Source organism: Quercus suber, unplaced genomic scaffold (genome assembly GCF_002906115.3).
Source record: "Quercus suber isolate HL8 unplaced genomic scaffold, Cork oak 2.0 scaffold_294, whole genome shotgun sequence".
NCBI lineage: Eukaryota > Viridiplantae > Streptophyta > Magnoliopsida > Fagales > Fagaceae > Quercus > Quercus suber.
In genome coordinates, this window is record NW_027069750.1 from 77,743 (window position 1) to 101,744 (window position 24,002).

The 24,002-nt window shown below is 33.1% G+C and overlaps 3 protein-coding genes across 3 annotated transcripts; 1 reads left to right on the top strand and 2 right to left on the bottom strand.

Moving 5' to 3' along the window:
- The first annotated feature begins 5,961 nt into the window (after window positions 1-5,961).
- LOC136071204 (F-box protein SKIP5-like) lies at window positions 5,962-8,579 on the top strand. The gene is made up of 3 exons (XM_065782224.1): window positions 5,962-6,148; window positions 8,117-8,261; window positions 8,335-8,579. Exons 1-3 carry the CDS (start codon window positions 5,998-6,000, stop codon window positions 8,438-8,440), a joined length of 402 nt encoding a protein of 133 aa, XP_065638296.1. The 5' UTR covers window positions 5,962-5,997; the 3' UTR covers window positions 8,441-8,579.
- Window positions 8,580-11,679: 3,100 nt separating this feature from the next.
- On the bottom strand, window positions 11,680-17,112 carry LOC111991762 (F-box protein SKIP5). Its single transcript, XM_024023564.2, has 5 exons — window positions 16,811-17,112; window positions 14,701-14,845; window positions 14,549-14,627; window positions 12,480-12,538; window positions 11,680-12,129 (listed from the first exon to the last, which is right to left on the bottom strand). The coding sequence occupies exons 1-5, from the start codon at window positions 16,959-16,961 to the stop codon at window positions 11,781-11,783; spliced, it is 783 nt and encodes a 260-aa protein (XP_023879332.2). The 5' UTR covers window positions 16,962-17,112; the 3' UTR covers window positions 11,680-11,780.
- A 2,322-nt stretch (window positions 17,113-19,434) lies between these two features.
- Window positions 19,435-22,238, bottom strand: LOC111991773 (wall-associated receptor kinase-like 1). Its single transcript, XM_024023578.2, has 2 exons — window positions 21,277-22,238; window positions 19,435-20,784 (listed from the first exon to the last, which is right to left on the bottom strand). Exons 1-2 carry the CDS (start codon window positions 22,097-22,099, stop codon window positions 19,586-19,588), a joined length of 2,022 nt encoding a protein of 673 aa, XP_023879346.1. The 5' UTR covers window positions 22,100-22,238; the 3' UTR covers window positions 19,435-19,585.
- Window positions 22,239-24,002: the final 1,764 nt, after the last annotated feature.

Consider the following 24,002-nt stretch of genomic DNA (forward strand, 5'->3'; position numbering starts at 1 on the left):
TGGGCCTCACCTTCACTACTCTTTCCCTGCTTCTTTGGAATGAAGGAATATTTTCTTTGTTCTTTTCCTAATTGAAAAAGTGTGTATATATATAAAATAGGGAAAACAAGATTTGAACCTTAAAAGTTAGATCTTAAGTCGATTTTTGGTATAGGTAAAAATTAAACTCAAAATTTTTTATTCAACTATTATAGATTTTACTAACTGAGCTAACTAAATTCTACTGAATTTAAGAATTAAGTATAAAGAAGTAGGGATATAGTATAAGAAATGTTTTATTTAATTTTGTTAGTGATTTTTCTAAGGATGATTAGGTTGTTGAGTTGGGAAAAATTTTTATTCTTGAGAAATTAAAATTGTGTTTGTTTCAATGTAAAATATTTCTAATAAGAAAATTCTACTTATAGTTCAATATAATTTTTTTTTTTTGTATGTTTTTAATAGTGACATCCAATGATTGAATCTTCTTATTCTCCAATTATTGAATTAGAAAAATAGTTAGAGGCTTATGATTGAGTGATATTCTTTAGTTTTATTATTTTTTTCTTGGTGATAACTTAGAATCAAATTCACCGCCCCACTTGTTGTAATAAGTAATAATATATAGTTTATATCATATATTTCTCCAAAAAAAATATATAGTTTATATCATATCATATTTTTTTTAGATTTGTAAGTTTTTTTTTTTCCTTAAAGTAAGGTAATTTACTTGGTGTAGAATTTTTTGTAAATATTTTTTTATTCTATATGTATATATTTTTAATTAAATCTTTATAACTGTGAGAGGTACATATATGAGATACATTAGATACCTCATCATCTCTATTATTGAGATAAAAAAATACTTGTAAAAAAAATCTAACCTTTTCAAATATCTTTATTTTTGATATATTTATTTTCATATTAGACTTTCACCTTGTAAAAAATTTATAGCAAAGAGTTATAGAGTGTAATTGATAGAACTTATGCAATTAGCTTTTAGATTTCAAATGTAGTAATGTCTTTATATCTCTTTTTTGTTTTTGTCATACTAACAAGTGCCTTTAGGACACTCATTAATAATATATTTTATGAAAATTTTAATACTACTTTTATGGAAAATGAAAAAAAACTGTTAAAATATTAATTACTTTTTTTTTTTTCATTTCTCATAAAAATTTTCTTTAAGGCTTCGCTTGGGAGTTCATAAGGGAATGGAATGGAATGGAACGAGATAATTATAAGGGAATAGAAAGGAATAGAATGGAATAGAATGTATTTAAATAAGGGAAAGGAATGGAAAATAATGAAATGGAATGGAATTAAGTAACCTTGTTTGGATATTTTAAAATAAAGGAATGAAAATGAATGAAAATGAATGGAATGTAAGTAATCCTGTTTGGGAGCAATATGGAGGGAATGGAATGGAATCATTTTATGATAATATTACTATCATATATGGGTATTTTGGGAGTTTAAGTAAAAAAATCATTAAATCTAATTCCATTCCCTCCCATTTCTCCCAATTTCGGGAGGAATGAAAATTTGAGGGTTTAAGGGAATAGAAAGGAATGAGTGTTCCCTCATACCTATTCTATTCCCTTCCACTTAAACTCCCAAACAAGGGAATGGACTTTCCATTCCCTCCATTAAAACTCTCAAACAAGAGAAGGGAAGAATATTCTAAAATTATTCTTTTTATTCCTTTCCATTCCATTCCATTCCCTCCTCCCAAGCGGAGCCTTATGAATTATTAACTAGTGTCCTAAGGACACTCGTTAGCATTTTTTTTTTCTTTTTTTCTTTATATTTTTATATTATTATTTTTTTATAGTATGTATATGTCTTTTGGTATATCTTTTCCGAATTGCAACGTGTAGCAAGTATGAATAAGAAGAAGCGAGTAGCGACTGTGTTTGAACTTTGAACCAGGGATTTGGATACCAGAAGTCATTCTGATAAAACAAAATTTATTCCAAAAGAGGCAGTTTTTTCGAGAATCGTTCCATAACTTATTAAACAATAAAACTGTACTGTGGTCCACACTAGTTGATGTTTGGCGATCAACGTATTTGTGTTAGAATTTATTTTCCTCTTCTTTGTGTATATGTGTTTGTTTTTAAAAAAATATATAATTTTCCTATATTACTTAAGAGAGAATGTTGTGTGTAGTATAACTTACTCCATACTCCCTTAAAAGTTGTCATGACTTTTAGTAAAGTTGTGGTGTGTCTTTGTGTTAGAATTCATCTATCTCTTTCTTGTGTGTGTTTGTTTCTTAAAAAAAAAAAATATTCGTTTTAATGCGTTTTCATTGACATAACAAATCTTAACAAGAAAACAAAATTATTGAAATGAAATATAAATGTTCTTAATGTTTGACTATAATAATTTGTGTTATGATGAAGGAGAGTTAATTTCCCAATTCTTTTTTTCAACTACAGTTGGTAAAAGTCCATATACATTAAGAATGCACATTCTTGGAATGTCATTGGAGCCAAGTAGGGGCTGTTTAGTAATGTTGTTCTAGTAACGTTGTTTAAATGTTGTGAAAATACGTATGGGTAAAAAAAATGCTGTGGAAATACGTATTGTATTGTTTAAACAATGAAAATTGTTGTTTAAACAATACAATTAAACATATCTGTAATGTCTTGGAATGTCATTGGAGCCAAAGACATTTTGTCAAAGTAGATTATTTTTTTTTTTAAAGAAAGTCACATGACTCATTAAATAGATTATATGACTAAAAATATATGTGTAAACTTGTTTCTATGGTCATGTAGTGTGTTAGAAGAATTTCCTTCCAACCTAGTTTAGAGGCAAACTCTATCCAAAAAGGGGATGGGGGAAGACTGAATTTATTTATGAAATTATAATTTCAGTTGATTTGATTTGTTTTGTTTTCAATTGATTTGCACACTTTGTAACAATGCATAGTGGTTCAATTTAAGGATTACATGATATCAAGTTGAATAGAAGAGTGTGATAACTGGCTTGCTCATAGCGAGGCTAAGATTTTTTGTGATGCGATGAGATTTAAAATTCTAATTTTTTATATAATTATAATTCCAGTTAACTACCACACACTTGATACCTGACGGCCAAATCAAAGGAAAGTGAAGGATAATTCTAACTGATTTACTAGTTAGTAATAAGTGTGATAAATACGCAAAATTTTTAGGTATTCCCAGAGTACAGAGAAATGATGCTCCTTCCTCTCACATTCATAGTGGACCCTGAACTCCATCATGAATTAAATGAGTGAATTTTACCATGAACGTGAAAAAAGAAAATACTATTCTCCTTACTCCAAGAATACCTAAGAATGGCTTGATAAAAACTCACTCAATATGACACCAAACTTGATCTGACTTCACTCGTTAACACCCTTGTTACGAAATCCCAAAGTCTGTAGCTTTCAATTTATTTTGATTTTTTTTTTCTTGGTCAATTATTTAATTGAAACAGAGTAATGGATAAATGCCTTATGAGTCTTAAATCTATTTATGATTGGGCTCAAAGTTATAAAACATGCTGCTTTGGTAAGCTAAGATTGGGCTGCCCTTATTTGGGCTGTATTGGGCTCATCCGGATCCTGTCCAAATTATTAAGAATTAATGCATCATATCTCATCTGACTACAGTTTCATGATTAATCTATTGACCATAATTTACAGAAAGCTAAAAAATATAGTTTTTAGCAATATAAAATACTATTTTATTTATTTTAACACCATACTTTATAATATACCCAACATTAAAAGTTTTATTTTAACATTCAACACATTAAAATAAAATAATAAAATAATATATCCAACACAAAAAATAACAATCACAATTATCAACACATTAAAATACTAATTTTTTAACATCAAACATTAAATTTTTTTTTTTTTTGTTTTTTTTGTTTTAAGTTTTAAGCTATCTATAGCAGCTCACTATAGCTGGCACTAAATTATTTTGAGTTTAGCTTCTTTGCTGTACAAGGCATTTTGAGAGCATTTGTTGCTAAATTGACTTTTTTGTCAATTTAGCAACCTTATTGGGGATAGCTCTTAGATTAGATAAATTGCAACTAAACTTGGTAACAATACAATTTGGCCTTCAAGTAAAGTTGTTTCTGTTTAAAAGATTGCCTAATAAGAGCAAATTATGAAACTGCAAATTGATTCAAGACTTATAGCCAGTATTGCCTGTGCAATTATCACCTTCTCAGATTTTGTCAGCTCAAGATTTCTATGCAAGAAGCAGCCTCTGCAATAGCAACAAAATGGTACCCAGGGCTGTCATCTGCTTGTTGCGATTGTTGTATTGCTTGATCTCAAGCATTAAATGGAACCTGAAATATAAGTTAATATATTCTTTTCATATATCTTTAAAATATAATTCAAGTTCTATTATCATTCTTATTTTTAATATTTTTTTTAAGGGGGTTTATTTCTGTCCATAAACAATTAAAATTAAAATGTTTAATCGTTCATTTTGAGCACATTCTTGCTTATGAAGCACAGGTACATTTCCAGATTCGGGTGTGGGTGCGGGACTCGGCAATTTTTGAAAAAGTAAGGTGCGTGTGCGGCGATTAAAAAATCATTAAAATTAAAATTATTTTCTATATATTTTTACTATTAAAATATTCTTAAAAAAATACATTACTATGCCTTGATTCACAAAACAAAGAAAGAATAAGGCAAGAAACACAAAACAAAAAAGAAGTAACAAATATTCAAAATAAAATTGAGGAAGGACATATTTAGGATGTTTGGGCCTTATTAAAAGTCGATTTCGGCTATTCCGGCATGATTCAAGGCTGATTTTGGCTTGTTTCGGCTGCTTTGGTCGCCAGCAGATATGGCCCGATTTTGGCTGAATCAGCTCGATTCGGTGCACATCAAGCTGAGTCGGCGCGAATCCGTAAAAAAAAAAAAGGCTCAAACGCGGCATAGACGCGCGGGTAGCTGCGTCAGACTCCGGTGTGGCACTCTCCCAGTTGCGTCCATACTTCATAGATTCTTGCGTCAACAGTTGGGATGATCATAGACTGGTATATCTTCCTTTGTTTATTAGCTACATGCACAGTGAGATAGTGACAAACCTAGAAATAGAAGCCCAAAAGAATCTAAATAATAGAATGCTGGATATTCTAGGTGATGTTTACCTTCCAAATCTTGTGAACAAGATTATACCATTAAATCTTAGTGGAACTCATACCTTCATTTAAAAAATGGACCGAACTATCCGATTCAATTGAGAATCGAACCCAAAATTGGTTTGGTAACAACTAGAAACCAAATCCAGTTTTGATTCTTTGACCATTCTAGTTTTTAAAATTATGCTCATACCATTATTGTGCTAGAGAGAGAGAGAGAGAGAGAGAGAGAGAGAGCAAAGGCCTAAACATAGGTAGTCCTAGTCTTCCATGTATAACTACTTATATAAATAAATATGAGTGAATTTTGAACTTGGTTAGCTAAAATATGTTAATTTTTCTATATACAAGTACTGATAAGTGCTCTAAGTATCTATAAAAATGGTAGATTTTTAAGAGCTCTTAACCCCATTAAAAAAATTTCCGTCAAATATGCAATTAACTAATAAAAAAATATTTTTTGAAAAAAAAAATCTGTAAAATATTTTTATTAATTTTATAGATTTTTTTAATGGAAAATTTTCAACAAAATTAAACAGAAAGCTGAATTAAATAAATTTGAAACTTAAAGAATTCAATTGAAGAAAATAAAGTTAGAGATCTGAGTTGAAATGAAACTAAATTTAGAAGGGGTAATTTGCATTTTAGCCAAAAATATTCTACCACTTTTGCTCAATCTTAGTCCGGTCCGTTCCAGTCCAGGACCAAAAAATGAATCTTATTAAAATTTAGGACCGGACTGGACCGGATGACAACTCGGCTCAAGTATCCAACAAAGCAATAGAAAGTAGAAACAAGCAAAAAAAAAAAAAAAAAAAAAAAAAAAAAAAAATAGAGAGAGAGAGAGAGAGAGAGAGAGGCATAGAGATGGAGGCGAAGATTGAAGGAGGGGAAGAAGATGAAGCAAACAAGAGAAAATGGAAAAGGAAAAAGAGCACAGAAGCTTCATTCTGTCCAATAAGTAATCTTGATGATGGCTGTCTTATGCACATCTTTAGCTTCCTCTCTCCAATTCCAGGTACCCCTTTTCATTCCTCTGTCTCAATTTCTCTCTTACTACTCATTTTAATTCAAAACCAATATGTTTCCTTTAATGGGTATCTACCAATTGATTTTGTTTGTTACTGTAAACAGTAAAAACCCCATCTTTAATTTCAATCAAGATCACTTTTTTTTTTTTTTTGGGGATGATTCATTTGGGTGTGGCTTTTGCTGACTATGATGGTAAATGTAGTATTTTTTTTAATCAAATTATTACTGTTATTCTAGAATATGAATAAGGGTTTGTCTTGATTTTAACAATACTGATAAAATTAGAGAAGATATGGGGTTTAAAAGTATGTAAAACTATGGAAGTTACAAGCTTTAACAAGTCTGATTGGAGTTCGTATTGATATCTTAGGGTGCATTTGTATAAGCCGTGTACGGGGTTTTGAGTTAAAAAAATGAACGTTTGTAAAAAAGCTATGATGAGTTGTGGTTGCAAAACAGAGTTTTGGGGTTTTAAAAATGGTCTTTAAGGCTCCCCAAACGCCTAACCAAATGGACTCTTAGTGTAAAATTTAGATGATCCTGAGTTCAAGTTTGTGCCCTACTGAAATTGGGTGATGGTTTTTTCTTCTTGAATTTTTTGGAGTTTGTAATGCAGATTATGAGAGATTTATAGTAGGCAATAAATGTGCTTAGAAGACTCAGAAGTTGATACAATTTGTTTAACCTATTATCTAATCTATAATAAAATTGGAATTAGCTTTTCTATTCGGTTATGTGTAGGACCGGCAGAAAGGCGCCCACATTGATATTAAACATAAAAAATACTGTGTGAATGTGAGCATAAATTTTCACTACTTAGTTTGGTGAAAGTTATTTAGTTCTATACCTGTGAGTGAGACAATCCAATATAATTCTAGAAAGAATATAAAAGAATGAGAGAGACAATCGCCTATTATATAAAATTGAAAAAAGAGAGTTAATCCACCATAATTGTCCACAGATTACAACAAAAGGAGTCGAGGGGATATGCAACCTCATATAGATCAGCCAAACCTGATATTTACCTAAAAATTGCAAAATATCTGCATCCACTTAAGTATCCATATGTCAAAGGGGGCAAAAAAAAAAAAAAAGAAGAAGAAGAAGAAGAAGAAGAAGAAGAGAAGAAAATAAAACAATATAGCATGCTGTACTTCGTAGATCCAATTGCTGCATATATTGTATAATATCCTAGATGTTAATAACCTTTTATTTATTTCTTATATAAGTAGTAACTTATAGAAAAAATGAAGAAACTTTACGTATATAGGGTGCATACACAAAGCTCTCCTATAGAATTACAATATACATGGATTACATTTGACAGAGAATTTATGAACTTTGAACAAGTGAATTCATGTTACTACATCCAAGAGTGCAAGACCAGTCCAATAAGGTTCTTAAAACAAATATTTCCACCCAATAACAGAGTCCTCCGTGCTATTGAATATGTGACCACATCAAACATAGAGGAACCATATTCCATTCAACAGAACTGCCATACTTACCAAATCATCTAAGCTATCATTTTTATTTTCTTAATGTATCAAAGTCATAAAAGATTCAGAAAATCATCAAGGAAGATGATTTTTCTTGTATAGGAGGAACCTGGTTGGATTTGTGGTTCTTGTCATGGAAGAGGAATCAAGTTTAGTAAGGTCTGGGAGTAAGAAACAAGATCAATCATTTGAATGTAGAACTTTTTGTTAATGTACTTCTTTTCTTTTTTGATGGTTAACAGTCTTGAACTACATTATGTAGCTTTTCTAAATGTGGCAATTTATGACAAATAAGGTGGGAGTTTGAATCTTTAAGATAGCTATAACACAGTTGAGTTACATTGGCCTAGTAGACAATACCACTATGCATGTATAACACAATTATGAACTTATTAAAAAAATGGTATAACACAATTATGTACAATTTCTGTCACAAATTGCTATTGAGTTTGCAGATCGGTATAACACCGCCCTCGTTTGCAACAGATGGTGTTACCTGGCATGTCACCCTCGTTTGTGGCTGCGAGTGGACCGATCTGTCAAAGATTTATCTGAGCCTGGGGTTTTCCCCAACATTGAGACTGCTGTTGCTGCCGCAAGGTTTGTAAGATACGTCTGCATATATGTCATTCTTGGTCTAGGTGGCACCTGACACTAACTTTTTCCATTACAGGCCTGGCGATACCATTTTAATTGCACCAGGAGGCAGTCATCGTGCCTCTAATATTCAAATAAAAAAACCACTTTGCCTGGTATTTCCAAAGTTTCTTTCAAACTAGAAATTGCTTAAGTATCACACATGGTTCCATTTGTATTTATACCTTCAGATTTGAATGTAGGTGTTTGGTCTTGCTCTTAACTGGTTAATGGGTACACTATTTACATTGTTGGATTTGAATGCGTCTACATTTTGATTGACATTTGGAGAGAAGAAGCTTTTATACTAATTGTTTTGCTTGATAATATTGTGGTTACTACCTTGAAAAGCATGAAATTTGCAAGAATAATTTCCTTAGTCTTACCTGATATTATTACTTGCAAAGAGGGAAAACAAGTTCTTTGGGGATTAAAAGTATTGTACCTCTAAATGAAGCAATTTGATCTTTATGAGTATCTTGTGATAGCAGAAATTGTGTTGAGTAACCCTAATGTGAGGTAGTGTTGTCTTGGATTACAGGAAATTCGTTCCACTTTTAGGTTTTGGTGAGGGGCAGCCTTTGACCTAACCTACTGCATCATTTGCAGCCCTATGTTGGTTATATTTTACTCTCTTTCACCTGATGAGTTAAAACGTCCTAACCACCATAGCAATCCCCAATCATTGCTTAATTATTTTCCTGTAAGTATTGTGATGTTGCTGATTCTAAGGCTGGTTCTGCTGCATCAATATTCAGGCTGCATTTAATCTCATCTTCGAATTCTAATTGACATCATCCTAGAGAATTTTATGTTTTGATTTCTTTTTTTTTTTTTGATAGGTAAAAGATATTTTCATTAAAAAAAGTACAACATGTTCACGATGATGAACAGAGTACTAGGAACAAATACAAACAAATCAAACAGAAACAAAAACAGATTGCACGAAATCAGAAATGGAAATACATTGTGTGAAACCCCAAATACAAGACTACCCAAACAAAGTCCCAACTAACAAAGACTTCAAATTAATTGTGCTTTAACAACATGTCAAATCCATTCAATCCACTTTGAAGTCATTAGATTTTTGTAATTAGATGATGACAAAACTAGAAATTTAGTAACAATTTCTACCTGCATCCAACTCACCCAACATTACTCTTCCTCAGAGCCTCTCTGTCACTCACTCTAATTTGTATCTAACAAAAATTTACAGAGTTAAGAGAGCACATCCAAAGGCATTAACAAAAACTAAACAAAAAGCAAAGACTGAACTTGAAGTCCTAAATAAAAAAAAAAAAAAAAAAAAAAAAATAGACTGAACTTGAAGTCCTAAAAAAAAAAAAACCCACTTCACCTTTGTGTGATTTAGTATTCCCTACTCCTCCTGGTTTTTTGTTGCTCAAGTTTCTGAAGATACTCCAAACGATCCAAAACTTCCCTCTTAGATTTTCCGATTCTCGCAACCCAGTACTTGAATTCCCTCAAATAAAAGAACTTTGTAACCGAACTCCTCATACACACGTCCATTGTAGTGTCGAGTTTGAGTAAAGCTTGCTGCATTATATCAATAGCTTCCAAACACTCCCTTATAGCGTCCCCACAAGCAGGAATGTGGTGCAAGGAGTCCCTGTAGAGTATCTCTATCAACTCAAATTTGGCAAAATACATCTCTCGGCTGTAAACACGAATCTGGGTCTTCAAAAAGTTCCAAGCTTGTTCATCGCGTTCGCGTTTGAGTTCAATGAGGTGGCTAAAGACTTTAAAGTTGAGCTTGAGGTTATAGTCATAGGAATTGGGTTGTTGGGGTTTGTTGTGTTTGGGGAAAGAGAAGGAGTCGTAAATGACGGCGCCGCTGAAGAGGAGACCAGCTGTGCAGGCGAGGTATTTGATTTTGGGGAGCTGAGAGGAGGAGGAGGAGGAAGAGGTGGTGCAGAAAGGGTGTTGTGTGGAAGTGGTGGTGGGGTTAAGAGGGGGTTTAGGGATAATGGTGGTGGTGGTGGTGGAGGTAAGGGGTTTGAAGTGGTGGTGGTGGTGGTGGAAGCGTTTGAGAGTCAGGGCTCTCTGCATTTTTCAGTTTTGGCACCCTGTGTATGTGTGTGTGTGTGTGTTTCTGTGTGTTTTGGGGGGAGAGGGTGTTTAGGACATTGAGAAATGGAAGCAGAAAGGGGGGATGGTAACTTCAAGAAGAGAATAAATACATTACATTTTGAATCATAGTCCACTCAATCATAATAGGAATTTCCTCTATCCAAGCTATGTAACCAACAATATTCTTAATATGGCAAGCTAAAGAGATGGGCAATGCATCAATCAATCTATATATTACTAAAAGCTGAAGCGTAGTGTTTAATGTTGCTACGCTCACATTGAGCCACATCATCAGCCACGTCATCATTTTTTATTTCCAATTTTTGTTATATATATTTCTTAAACATTTTCTCATTTAAGATGACTTAAAAACTCCATTATTGAAAAATTTAAATATCTTTTAACCATTATTTTTATTATTAATTTTCTAAAACTCTCCCTCCCTTTTACCTCTTCATCTCTCCACTACTTTCTTCCTTAATATCATCCTTTCTCTACCTTTTTGTTTTCCTTTATTTTGACTATTCTTATTCTCAACATCTTACTATAAATTGGACATTTCTCTTTTCATTCTATGCATAGTTTTCTACACAAAAAAGGTTACCTCTCTCTCTCTCTCTCTCTCTCTCTCTCTCTCTCAATTTGTTTTTCATTTTTTGTTTGATTTTTTATATATTTTATTTTCATTGCATCAATCCTTTAGGTTGGTGAATTTTTGTGTTAATTAGAATTCTATTTTGGGTTCATGCAATTTAGTTTTGTATTTTAAGATGTTATCTTTTATATTCTATTTGATTAAATATTATCGTACTGCATTATACATATAGTACTATATAATAATATAATGTTATTATATTACATAGAATAACTTGGATAATTTGATGTTTACTGCTATATAGTTTATTTTTACTCTTTTTTTTCTCTTATCTTATTTTAGGTCCAACTCACAAACACGCACAAATCACCACAAAAAAATAAAAAATACAAAATACAAAAACTCAAACAAAATTCAAAATTATATATATTCTCATGAACTAGGTGAAGGAATACATTTTCCAGGTATTCAAGGCCACCAAATTCTGCCAAATTCAACATTCTAGTATTGAAAAAAGAATGGATCATGTTTAACATGCCAATTAATTTACTGCACATAACAGATTCAGGTGTCCCCACGCCAGGGTAGTGATTGATTTCAGTTTCCAGGGCCTCTAGGTAATGTAAAACGATCTCAAACCCAAGTACCAGGTAAAATGTGAATTGGTCAAGTCTAAGTAAATTTCAGACAGAAATCTAAAAAATCACAAATTGATAATTGATTGAATGCTAAAATAAATAGCATACATGTTTAAACAGTTGAATAATGTTACAGACAATACAGGATGATAATGATCATCACTGATGCTCTACGTCAAACCAGAATAAGAGAGATGTTCGAGCATAAATGACTCGTACTCGCTGCAATTCCAGGTCCCCACTTGTTAAAACGGCCTTTGCACCTCCTTCAATGCGAGTTTGAGAGACAAAAACACCATCAGTATGGCTATTCAATGAGGAAGAGAGCTGCTGAGTAGCACTGGCTGTACTCACAATCGGGCATGACAGATAGTCCAAGGGGTTCGACTCGCATTGAAGAACACATCCATCTATAGTTAGCCTTCCCTTTCTATGAAGCAAGCAGCAACCAAGCTCTGCCTTCACTGTCAGGTTTGCCAGTTTGCAGGTGGACATGAACTCCAATGCACTGCCCCAAAAAAAATGAACAGAACATACCAAAATTTGTTGCTTATGATGAACATGTACAGAAAAGAGGTGGTTTTCACCAGGAGTACTTTTCAAACTGCTAGATAAATTTAAAGGGTAGCTATAGACACTAACGTATATAATATCGAAGAATATCTATTGTGACAGACACAATTTTGAATCCATGCTTATGGCATATGGCTCAAACACATTTCTTTTTATTTCTAGATCTCTGCCACTAAATCCAACAGCATGGAGGTGGAACCTCAAATATATAGTTGTAGAAAGAAAACTCCCATAAAACCACCACATAACAAAATAAGGTGAAACATAAATGTAAACTTTGCAAACCTGTCTGAACCTCGAGAACAAATGAGTGTTGTCTCATCGGGAAGCTCACCTCCACCAATCTGAACAAAGTAAGTTTAAATTGAAAGTAGCAAAAATGGAAGAGGACAATTTCAGTAAAAGTTTGTTTTTCTTTCTACTAGAATAAGATCAGTACGAGGAAATCACGCACCCCTTGTTTAAAATAGGCATTTTATTATAGTAATGTATGGTACTGTAAAGGTGACCAGAAAACAGAAAAGCAACAAGTAAATTTGTCCATTCTCATGAGAAAGCTGAAAGCAATTTTGTTGCATCTGCAGTGATAGTTCAATGCAAACCTGTTTGTCACAAAGCATGGTATTCATGGAAATGAATTCGTTGCCACAAAATGACTAGAATGCAACACATCATCTAAACTCTTTCCCCAAACACAACAAACCCCAACAACCCAATTCCTATGACTATAACCTCAAGCTCAACTTTAAAGTCTTTAGCCACCTCATTGAACTCAAATGCGAACGCGATGAACAAGCTTGGAACTTTTTGAAGACCCAGATTTGTGTTTACAGCCGAGAGCTGCATTTTGCCATTGATAGAGATACTCTACAGGGACTCCTTGCACCACATTCCTCCTTGTGGGACGCTATAAGGCAGTGTTTGGAAACTATTGATGAAATCCAGCAAGCTTTACTCAAACTCAACACTACAAAGGACATTTGTATGAGGAGTTCGGTTACCAAGTTCTTTTATTTGAGGAAATTCAAGTACTGGGTTGTGAGAATCGGAAAATCTAAGAGGAAAGTTTTGGATCTTTTGGAGTATTTTCAGAAGCTTGAGCAACAAGAAACCAGGAGGAGTAGGGAATACTAAATAACACAAAGGTGAAGTGGGTTTTTTTTTTTTTTTTTTTTTTTTTTATTTAGGACTTCAAGTTCAGTCTTTGCTTTTTGTTTAGTTTTTGTTAATGCCTTTGGATGTGCTCTCTTAACTCTGTAAATTTTTGTTAGATACAAATTAGAGTGAGTGACAGAGAGGCTCTGAGGAAGAGTAATGTTGGGTGAGTTGGATGCAGGTAGAAATTGTTACTAAATTTCTAGTTTTGTCATCATCTAATTACAAAAATCTAATGACTTCAAAGTGGATTGAATGGATTTGACATGTTGTTAAAGCACAATTAATTTGAAGTCTTTGTTAGTTGGGACTTTGTTTGGGTAGTCTTGTATTTGGGGTTTCACACAATGTATTTCCATTTCTGATTTCGTGCAATCTGTTTTTGTTTCTGTTTGATTTGTTTGTATTTGTTCCTAGTACTCTGTTCATCATCGTGAACATGTTGTACTTTTTTTAATGAAAATATCTTTTACCTATCAAAAAAAAAAAAAGAAATCAAAACATAAAATTCTCTAGGATGATGTCAATTAGAATTCGAAGATGAGATTAAATGCAGCCTGAATATTGATGCAGCAGAACCAGCCTTAGAATCAGCAACATCACAATACTTACAGGAAAATAATTAAGCAATGATTGGGGATTGCTATGGTGGTTAGGACGTTTTAACTCATCAGGTGAAAGAGAGTAAAATATAACCAACATAGGGCTGCAAATGATGCAGTAGGTTAGGTCAAAGGCTGCCCCTCACCAAAACCTAAAAGTGGAACGAATTTCCTGTAATCCAAGACAACACTACCTCACATTAGGGTTACTCAACACAATTTCTGCTATCACAAGATACTCATAAAGATCAAATTGCTTCATTTAGAGGTACAATACTTTTAATCCCCAAAGAACTTGTTTTCCCTCTTTGCAAGTAATAATATCAGGTAAGACTAAGGAAATTATTCTTGCAAATTTCATGCTTTTCAAGGTAGTAACCACAATATTATCAAGCAAAACAATTAGTATAAAAGCTTCTTCTCTCCAAATGTCAATCAAAATGTAGACGCATTCAAATCCAACAATGTAAATAGTGTACCCATTAACCAGTTAAGAGCAAGACCAAACACCTACATTCAAATCTGAAGGTATAAATACAAATGGAACCATGTGTGATACTTAAGCAATTTCTAGTTTGAAAGAAACTTTGGAAATACCAGGCAAAGTGGTTTTTTTATTTGAATATTAGAGGCACGATGACTGCCTCCTGGTGCAATTAAAATGGTATCGCCAGGCCTGTAATGGAAAAAGTTAGTGTCAGGTGCCACCTAGACCAAGAATGACATATATGCAGACGTATCTTACAAACCTTGCGGCAGCAACAGCAGTCTCAATGTTGGGGAAAACCCCAGGCTCAGATAAATCTTTGACAGATCGGTCCACTCGCAGCCACAAACGAGGGTGACATGCCAGGTAACACCATCTGTTGCAAACGAGGGCGGTGTTATACCGATCTGCAAACTCAATAGCAATTTGTGACAGAAATTGTACATAATTGTGTTATACCATTTTTTTAATAAGTTCATAATTGTGTTATACATGCATAGTGGTATTGTCTACTAGGCCAATGTAACTCAACTGTGTTATAGCTATCTTAAAGATTCAAACTCCCACCTTATTTGTCATAAATTGCCACATTTAGAAAAGCTACATAATGTAGTTCAAGACTGTTAACCATCAAAAAAGAAAAGAAGTACATTAACAAAAAGTTCTACATTCAAATGATTGATCTTGTTTCTTACTCCCAGACCTTACTAAACTTGATTCCTCTTCCATGACAAGAACCACAAATCCAACCAGGTTCCTCCTATACAAGAAAAATCATCTTCCTTGATGATTTTCTGAATCTTTTATGACTTTGATACATTAAGAAAATAAAAATGATAGCTTAGATGATTTGGTAAGTATGGCAGTTCTGTTGAATGGAATATGGTTCCTCTATGTTTGATGTGGTCACATATTCAATAGCACGGAGGACTCTGTTATTGGGTGGAAATATTTGTTTTAAGAACCTTATTGGACTGGTCTTGCACTCTTGGATGTAGTAACATGAATTCACTTGTTCAAAGTTCATAAATTCTCTGTCAAATGTAATCCATGTATATTGTAATTCTATAGGAGAGCTTTGTGTATGCACCCTATATACGTAAAGTTTCTTCATTTTTTCTATAAGTTACTACTTATATAAGAAATAAATAAAAGGTTATTAACATCTAGGATATTATACAATATATGCAGCAATTGGATCTACGAAGTACAGCATGCTATATTGTTTTATTTTCTTCTCTTCTTCTTCTTCTTCTTCTTCTTCTTCTTTTTTTTTTTTTTGCCCCCTTTGACATATGGATACTTAAGTGGATGCAGATATTTTGCAATTTTTAGGTAAATATCAGGTTTGGCTGATCTATATGAGGTTGCATATCCCCTCGACTCCTTTTGTTGTAATCTGTGGACAATTATGGTGGATTAACTCTCTTTTTTCAATTTTATATAATAGGCGATTGTCTCTCTCATTCTTTTATATTCTTTCTAGAATTATATTGGATTGTCTCACTCACAGGTATAGAACTAAATAACTTTCACCAAACTAAGTAGTGAAAATTTATGCTCACATTCACACAGTATTTTTTATGTTTAATATCAATGTGGGCGCCTTTCTGCCGGTCCTACACATAACCGAATAGAAAAGCTAATTCCAATTTTATTATAGATTAGATAATAGGTTAAACAAATTGTATCAACTTCTGAGTCTTCTAAGCACATTTATTGCCTACTATAAATCTCTCATAATCTGCATTACAAACTCCAAAAAATTCAAGAAGAAAAAACCATCACCCAATTTCAGTAGGGCACAAACTTGAACTCAGGATCATCTAAATTTTACACTAAGAGTCCATTTGGTTAGGCGTTTGGGGAGCCTTAAAGACCATTTTTAAAACCCCAAAACTCTGTTTTGCAACCACAACTCATCATAGCTTTTTACAAACGTTCATTTTTTTAACTCAAAACCCCGTACACGGCTTATACAAATGCACCCTAAGATATCAATACGAACTCCAATCAGACTTGTTAAAGCTTGTAACTTCCATAGTTTTACATACTTTTAAACCCCATATCTTCTCTAATTTTATCAGTATTGTTAAAATCAAGACAAACCCTTATTCATATTCTAGAATAACAGTAATAATTTGATTAAAAAAAATACTACATTTACCATCATAGTCAGCAAAAGCCACACCCAAATGAATCATCCCCAAAAAAAAAAAAAAGTGATCTTGATTGAAATTAAAGATGGGGTTTTTACTGTTTACAGTAACAAACAAAATCAATTGGTAGATACCCATTAAAGGAAACATATTGGTTTTGAATTAAAATGAGTAGTAAGAGAGAAATTGAGACAGAGGAATGAAAAGGGGTACCTGGAATTGGAGAGAGGAAGCTAAAGATGTGCATAAGACAGCCATCATCAAGATTACTTATTGGACAGAATGAAGCTTCTGTGCTCTTTTTCCTTTTCCATTTTCTCTTGTTTGCTTCATCTTCTTCCCCTCCTTCAATCTTCGCCTCCATCTCTATGCCCTCTCTCTCTCTCTCTCTCTCTCTCTAACTGAGACACGGCCCCTACTTTCTTTGTGGATTTTTGGAAAGATTTTTTTTTAAGGTTTTTGACTCTGACGAGGAGTAACCGATAACAAACGCTTCTCCTCGGATTTTTGTCAACATTTTTTTTTTTTTTTTTTTTTTTTTTTTGCTTGTTTCTACTTTCTATTGCTTTGTTGGATACTTGAGCCGAGTTGTCATCCGGTCCAGTCCGGTCCTAAATTTTAATATGATTCATTTTTTGGTCCTGGACTGGAACGGACCGGACTAAGATTGAGCAAAAGTGGTAGAATATTTTTGGCTAAAATGCAAATTACCCCTTCTAAATTTAGTTTCATTTCAACTCAGATCTCTAACTTTATTTTCTTCAATTGAATTCTTTAAGTTTCAAATTTATTTAATTCAGCTTTCTGTTTAATTTTGTTGAAAATTTTCCATTAAAAAAATCTATAAAATTAATAAAAATATTTTACAGATTTTTTTTTTCAAAAAATATTTTTTTATTAGTTAATTGCATATTTGACGGAAATTTTTTTAATGGGGTTAAGAGCTCTTAAAAATCTACCATTTTTATAGATACTTAGAGCACTTATCAGTACTTGTATATAGAAAAATTAACATATTTTAGCTAACCAAGTTCAAAATTCACTCATATTTATTTATATAAGTAGTTATACATGGAAGACTAGGACTACCTATGTTTAGGCCTTTGCTCTCTCTCTCTCTCTCTCTCTCTCTCTCTCTAGCACAATAATGGTATGAGCATAATTTTAAAAACTAGAATGGTCAAAGAATCAAAACTGGATTTGGTTTCTAGTTGTTACCAAACCAATTTTGGGTTCGATTCTCAATTGAATCGGATAGTTCGGTCCATTTTTTAAATGAAGGTATGAGTTCCACTAAGATTTAATGGTATAATCTTGTTCACAAGATTTGGAAGGTAAACATCACCTAGAATATCCAGCATTCTATTATTTAGATTCTTTTGGGCTTCTATTTCTAGGTTTGTCACTATCTCACTGTGCATGTAGCTAATAAACAAAGGAAGATATACCAGTCTATGATCATCCCAACTGTTGACGCAAGAATCTATGAAGTATGGACGCAACTGGGAGAGTGCCACACCGGAGTCTGACGCAGCTACCCGCGCGTCTATGCCGCGTTTGAGCCTTTTTTTTTTTTACGGATTCGCGCCGACTCAGCTTGATGTGCACCGAATCGAGCTGATTCAGCCAAAATCGGGCCATATCTGCTGGCGACCAAAGCAGCCGAAACAAGCCAAAATCAGCCTTGAATCATGCCGGAATAGCCGAAATCGACTTTTAATAAGGCCCAAACATCCTAAATATGTCCTTCCTCAATTTTATTTTGAATATTTGTTACTTCTTTTTTGTTTTGTGTTTCTTGCCTTATTCTTTCTTTGTTTTGTGAATCAAGGCATAGTAATGTATTTTTTAAGAATATTTTAATAGTAAAAATATATAGAAAATAATTTTAATTTTAATGATTTTTTAATCGCCGCACACGCACCTTACTTTTTCAAAAATTGCCGAGTCCCGCACCCACACCCGAATCTGGAAATGTACCTGTGCTTCATAAGCAAGAATGTGCTCAAAATGAACGATTAAACATTTTAATTTTAATTGTTTATGGACAGAAATAAACCCCTTAAAAAATATTAAAAATAAGAATGATAATAGAACTTGAATTATATTTTAAAGATATATGAAAGAATATATTAACTTATATTTCAGGTTCCATTTAATGCTTGAGATCAAGCAATACAACAATCGCAACAAGCAGATGACAGCCCTGGGTACCATTTTGTTGCTATTGCAGAGGCTGCTTCTTGCATAGAAATCNTCCTTTTTTTTTTTTTTTTTTTTTTTGTGTGTGTGTGTGTCCTAGGAATATTGATCTTGAAATTTTGATAAATTTACTCTATTGCAAATGTATAGAGACCAACCTGGTTATGTTACTCATGATGGCATTTTCTTGGAAACAGTATGCTAATCCCCTAAAGATTATGGGCTTGTGAGTAGTAACCTTTACTGATTGTGATTGGAGTCATTGGGCTCTTGAGGTTTGTTAGCCTTGGGTTTGTTAGATCAAGATTTGTTGTTGGGGTTGCATATTCTAGAGAACATTGTGATTTTATGTTAAATCATTTGGTGTTTGGATTATATTCATGTATTTATAAGGCATATGATTTGTAGTTGTATCGTCATAAATATGTTATGGAGCTCTGACTTGTGTTGTGGAGATTTTGGCTTGTGAATATTTTGTCATATAGATATATTACTTATTCAAAAAAAAAAAAAAAAAAACAAAAAAAAACTCAGTTTCTTTCGATGGTTCATTTTCTCATGCCTTGGACCTTTTTTGGTTTGGGGCATGACAATTGATGCTTAGGAGGAAATGAACTTATAATAAGGTCATCTACTTAAAAAAACCATTACCTTTCACAGTTCTTTGATGGGTAAATACCTCTGTTAACGACTACAGAAGAAAGAAAAAATTTCCTTTTTCAAGCTGATTACAAGATTGATGCAAACTGTGTGTTAAGACTACAAAAGAAAGAAAAAGTTCCTCTATCAAGCTGATTTCAAGATTGTTGATGCAGATTCCATTTCCAGGGAGGAGATGATCGTTTCCTCTGTAGATTCTTGGCTTTCCCTTGTGCCGTCTATGGATATGAATGATACTTCATCTCTCAATAAATGAGGCTCTTGGAAATTCTCTAAGCATTTTTGAGATTTTCTCAAAGCTTCCAGCTCCATTGAAACCTCTTTCATTGTAGGCCGCTTTTTTCCATTCAATCTCAAACATCTCATTGCCAGGTTTGCAATAGCATGAATATCCTCTCTACTTGCTTCTCTAGCTACTCGAGGTTGTAAAATCTGATGCAGGCTATCCTCCTTTGTCAATGCAATGAAGTGTGAAACAAGATTTCTCTCTTCTTCATCTCTCGCAAAAGAAATTGGTTTTTCCCCGGTTAGAAGCTCTACAAGCACAACTCCAAAGCTATATACATCACTTTTTTCTGTGAACTGACTTGATTGGAAGTACTCTGGGTCCAAGTATCCCAAAGTTCCTTTCACTTCTGTGGTGAAGTGAGTTTTATCATCCGGGACTGCTCTTGATGTACCAAAGTCAGACACTTTGGCAGCAAACTTTTCATCCAAGAGAATGTTGGAAGATTTGATGTCTCGATGAAGGATGGGGATTGAAGCTGCACAATGCATATATGCTACTGCTCCAGCAACTTCACATGCAATTCTAATGCGGTTCTCCCATGAAAGTGATAATTCAAGGTCTCGCCGATGGATATGTTGGGAAAGGGTTCCATTAGGAATAAATTCATAAACAAGTAACGGATAGTCAGTCTCCAAACAACAACCCAATAATTTCACAATGTTTCTATGATTGATTTGGGAAAGAATGACAACTTCATTAATGAATTGCTCAATTTGGCTTTTATCAATTCCTTTCGACTTCTTAACTGCAACTATGTTGCCATCAGGTAACATTCCTTTATAAACTGTTCCATAGCCTCCTTGACCAAGAAATCTGCTTTTGTTGTAGTTGTCTGTTGCCCTTTGCAGTTCCTCTGCAGTGAATATCTTTGCTTTCTCACTACTTCCATAAGTTGAGAATTTTTCTTGTAACAAGAAGCCACCGTTTTGCTTGAACAATTTTTCCTTATGAATTCTGTCTTTTCTTTTCTTTAGGAACTGAAATAACTTGTAGCCTAAAAGAAATGGACACAAGAATACCATGCCAATGCCAATACCTGAAGTAAAGAATAAAAAATTGATCAAACTATATGAAATCTGTGTAATTCTTTCATTAGTACTTTAGTTGACAGACTAATCCAAATTAGACCTTCATTGATCATATCTAGAAAATTTAACAAGTAAATGTGTGTGTGTGTGATTCTGGTTGTCCAGGGAGAATTTGCAGATAGCCTAATTTGATTTTGATTAAAACTTATCTCCAAGACAATTTTGGGATTGTATGTCTTGATTCCAATGAGTGCAAAATTGCTAGATTCTGTGTGCATGCTCAGATGACATACAGAGAACTCAATTTTCCTTTCTTTCTGTGAGGTTTTGAACCTTGACATAAGGATATTAATTACTAATTATTGGTTACTGCTAGGCGATATGGGATGTGACTACTTAATTATTCCATCCAAAAGTTTGTTTCTTCAAGACAACAGCTAGCTCACACACACAAACACATACATACATACATACACAGAGAGAGAGAGAGAGAGAGATACCTAATAGAGCAATCCATTTGACAGGAAACTTTCTAGGTTCAGTCTTGCAGCTGACACCATCTGCAGCATAGCCATTAGGACAGTCGCAAAAGAAACTACTTGGATTTGTAGTGCAAGTTTTGCTTTGTAGAGGAACCAGAATAGGTGTAAATGGATAGATAATGCTTTCCTGTGACAACATGTTTGCCTCTAATATGCTCTGCACGCTCACCCCAAAAGCCTTTGCAATTGATGAAACCGTATCATTTATTGTCACCATATAATTGAGCAAGGAGATGACTCCATTCACCGTCTGATTCTCAGTTGGGCATGCACATCTCACTGGAATTGTCAGCTCTATGCCCACCGGAATATCTTCGCTATTATAGTAGTTTTGACCAATCAGTGCCTGGCAAGTGGTAAGGCCTTGGTAAGTATCATTCGCTATACGAAAATATGTATCTGATTTCTTGACGGTGTAATGAGTATAGTACTGGTAGATAGAGCCAGAACATGAGCATGTAATTGGAACTGTAGTCAACTTATCAGCTGGAATGCTGTCAAAAATATTTGAGACATTGTTTATTGAAGCAATGAGGGAAGCTTCGGATCCAAGCAAATCGGCGATGCTTTTGGCAGTGTCATAGGGTGGTTGGGACCTGAAGGTTACATAGGATTTGCATGACTGCAGAGGACGATTGCATAGGTACCCTTTTGATATAGAAGGGTTGCCGGTGCAGTTGAGCTGTGAATTGTTCAGGTAAGCTTGTTGGCAATATGCTGTGTCACAAAACAAACATAGAAACAGGACTATTGAGAGAGTATAGAATGAAAAGCTCTCCATTGATCATTTGAATTTCCAGACAGTTCAAATGAGTTTGGCTTGCTTTGCTTGTTTCTTATTACAACGCGGAATCAATTTGTCTAATTGTAAGACTCATTATAGGTTAGATAACTTCTTTGAATTGCTTGGTATGGATTTCAAGGGACATATATAGTCAAACAAGTGTCAATTTTTAAATGCAAATTGATGACGTTGAGGAATTGTATTAAGGGATGACTTGCGTGTTTCAGTTGGCTTATAGTTTGTAGTTGATTGGGCCAAACGTTGCTTATCTTTGTGAGGTGTCCATAGAGCAGTTTTCAAAATTTTCTTTGCGAATCAGTCATGTTCTCATGTGAGAGACTATTTCTGTTTCAACACATGGGGTGAGATGTCACCAATCATATATAAAGATAATATATATATATATATATGTATTTATTTATTTATTACAATCATGTTAGAGACTTGTGTATTTCTGTTTCAGCACATGATGTGACTTGTCACCAATCAATATCAAAATATATATATATATATATATAAATAGAGACTTTATGTTGAAGAGCATGAGGTTGTCAAGTGGCACATTCCTTAAAATTCTTTTTATTTAGGCTTCTACTTCAAAAAGATTGCATTTATATCAAATTATTAGTTCATTGAATTAGTTAATAGAGTAAATGTATATACTAATTATCTATAGTTGTGCATTAATTATTTATTTTAAATGAATTTATAAGATTATTTTTATAAACTTTATTTAAGAAATAATTTTTAGATGGAATAATGATATTAGATTTACAATATGACATTATTCCTCATATTTAGTTGATTTGACAATTTTTTTTTTTGAGAAAGTGCTTTGACAAAAATTGACACGAAATTTTTTTTTAAAAAAATTTGTGAATTCTCTAAAAATTAATCTTAACTCTTTAAATTTCTTGATTCCTTTTAGTAACATGTGATATATATATATATATATATATATTTTGGTCAACGATATGGGGGGGGGAACTGACATTGTAGTATTTATTCTATGTAATTAGAAAGATAACATTTATTTATTTTTTATGTGAGGGATAATTGATTTGAAATATGGTATTCTTACTAAAATTTTAGTTATCTTTACAACTATTGAAACAATGTCTAACAAACTAACACAAAATCCATAATGTAAAAAAACATAATTGAAGGATATTTGCATTTTTTGTAGGCATGAAACATGTCTATTTATATGAGCCAATATATCATGCAATTTTAAATTTAAAAACACACACACACATATATATATATATATATACTATGATCAAATCACTACACTGTTCTCAGTGTCTTTCTATTTTGTTTATAAAATAACTAAAGATTACATTTCTTTTACAAGGAAAGTTATTGAATTTTTTTTTTATACATCGATAGTTGAGAATGAGGGATATGAATCTGAATGTGTTTATTAGAAATGGAGATGACACCAATTAAACTAAATCTTATTGAAATATTGGAGAAAACTAATAATGAGTTGCATCGCACATCGTGCCAAAACTCAGCTAGTTAAAGTCTAATTAGGTGTCCTAAAAATAAAAATTTCCAACAGTTTAAAAAGCCAGTTGAGTCTTGACATGTTGAATGATCTCCTCCTCCTTGCGCAACAAGACTAGTAGTTGCTGAAACAACTCTAGCTTTTGGTTAGACTCCTTGTCATTTAACTTTATTCATTTGCGTTTCCATGCATTTGGATAAGTCTTTCAGTGAGTCCCCAAGACTCTTATCATCTAACACAGTTGGAGTAGAATGAATTGAGCAAATGTTGAGACCAGGAAAAGAATTTTTCAATTCTTCTCAAATTTGTCTGATTTTCGAAATTTCAACATCCAGGGAGCCCTTCAAATTTTCCAAATTAGTTGAGAGCTGAGAGATGTTAGTTTCCATT

Bases quoted from the DNA above. Each gene is read 5' to 3' on its own strand.
- LOC136071204 (XM_065782224.1), top strand. From the start codon at position 5,998: ATGGAGGCGAAGATTGAAGGAGGGGAAGAAGATGAAGCAAACAAGAGA. The intron at 6,149-8,116 runs GTACCCCTTTTC...TTGAGTTTGCAG, and splicing joins CTTCCTCTCTCCAATTCCAG to ATCGGTATAACACCGCCCTC. The intron at 8,262-8,334 runs GTTTGTAAGATA...TTTCCATTACAG, and splicing joins ACTGCTGTTGCTGCCGCAAG to GCCTGGCGATACCATTTTAA.
- LOC111991773 (XM_024023578.2), bottom strand. From the start codon at position 22,099: ATGGAGAGCTTTTCATTCTATACTCTCTCAATAGTCCTGTTTCTATGT. The intron at 20,785-21,276 runs GTATCTCTCTCT...TCTTTACTTCAG, and splicing joins CAAATGGATTGCTCTATTAG to GTATTGGCATTGGCATGGTA.
- LOC111991762 (XM_024023564.2), bottom strand. From the start codon at position 16,961: ATGGAGGCGAAGATTGAAGGAGGGGAAGAAGATGAAGCAAACAAGAGA. The intron at 12,539-14,548 runs GTATTTCCAAAG...TACTTTGTTCAG, and splicing joins TAAAAAAACCACTTTGCCTG to ATTGGTGGAGGTGAGCTTCC. The intron at 12,130-12,479 runs GTTTGCAAAGTT...TTTTTGGGGCAG, and splicing joins TGTTCTCGAGGTTCAGACAG to TGCATTGGAGTTCATGTCCA.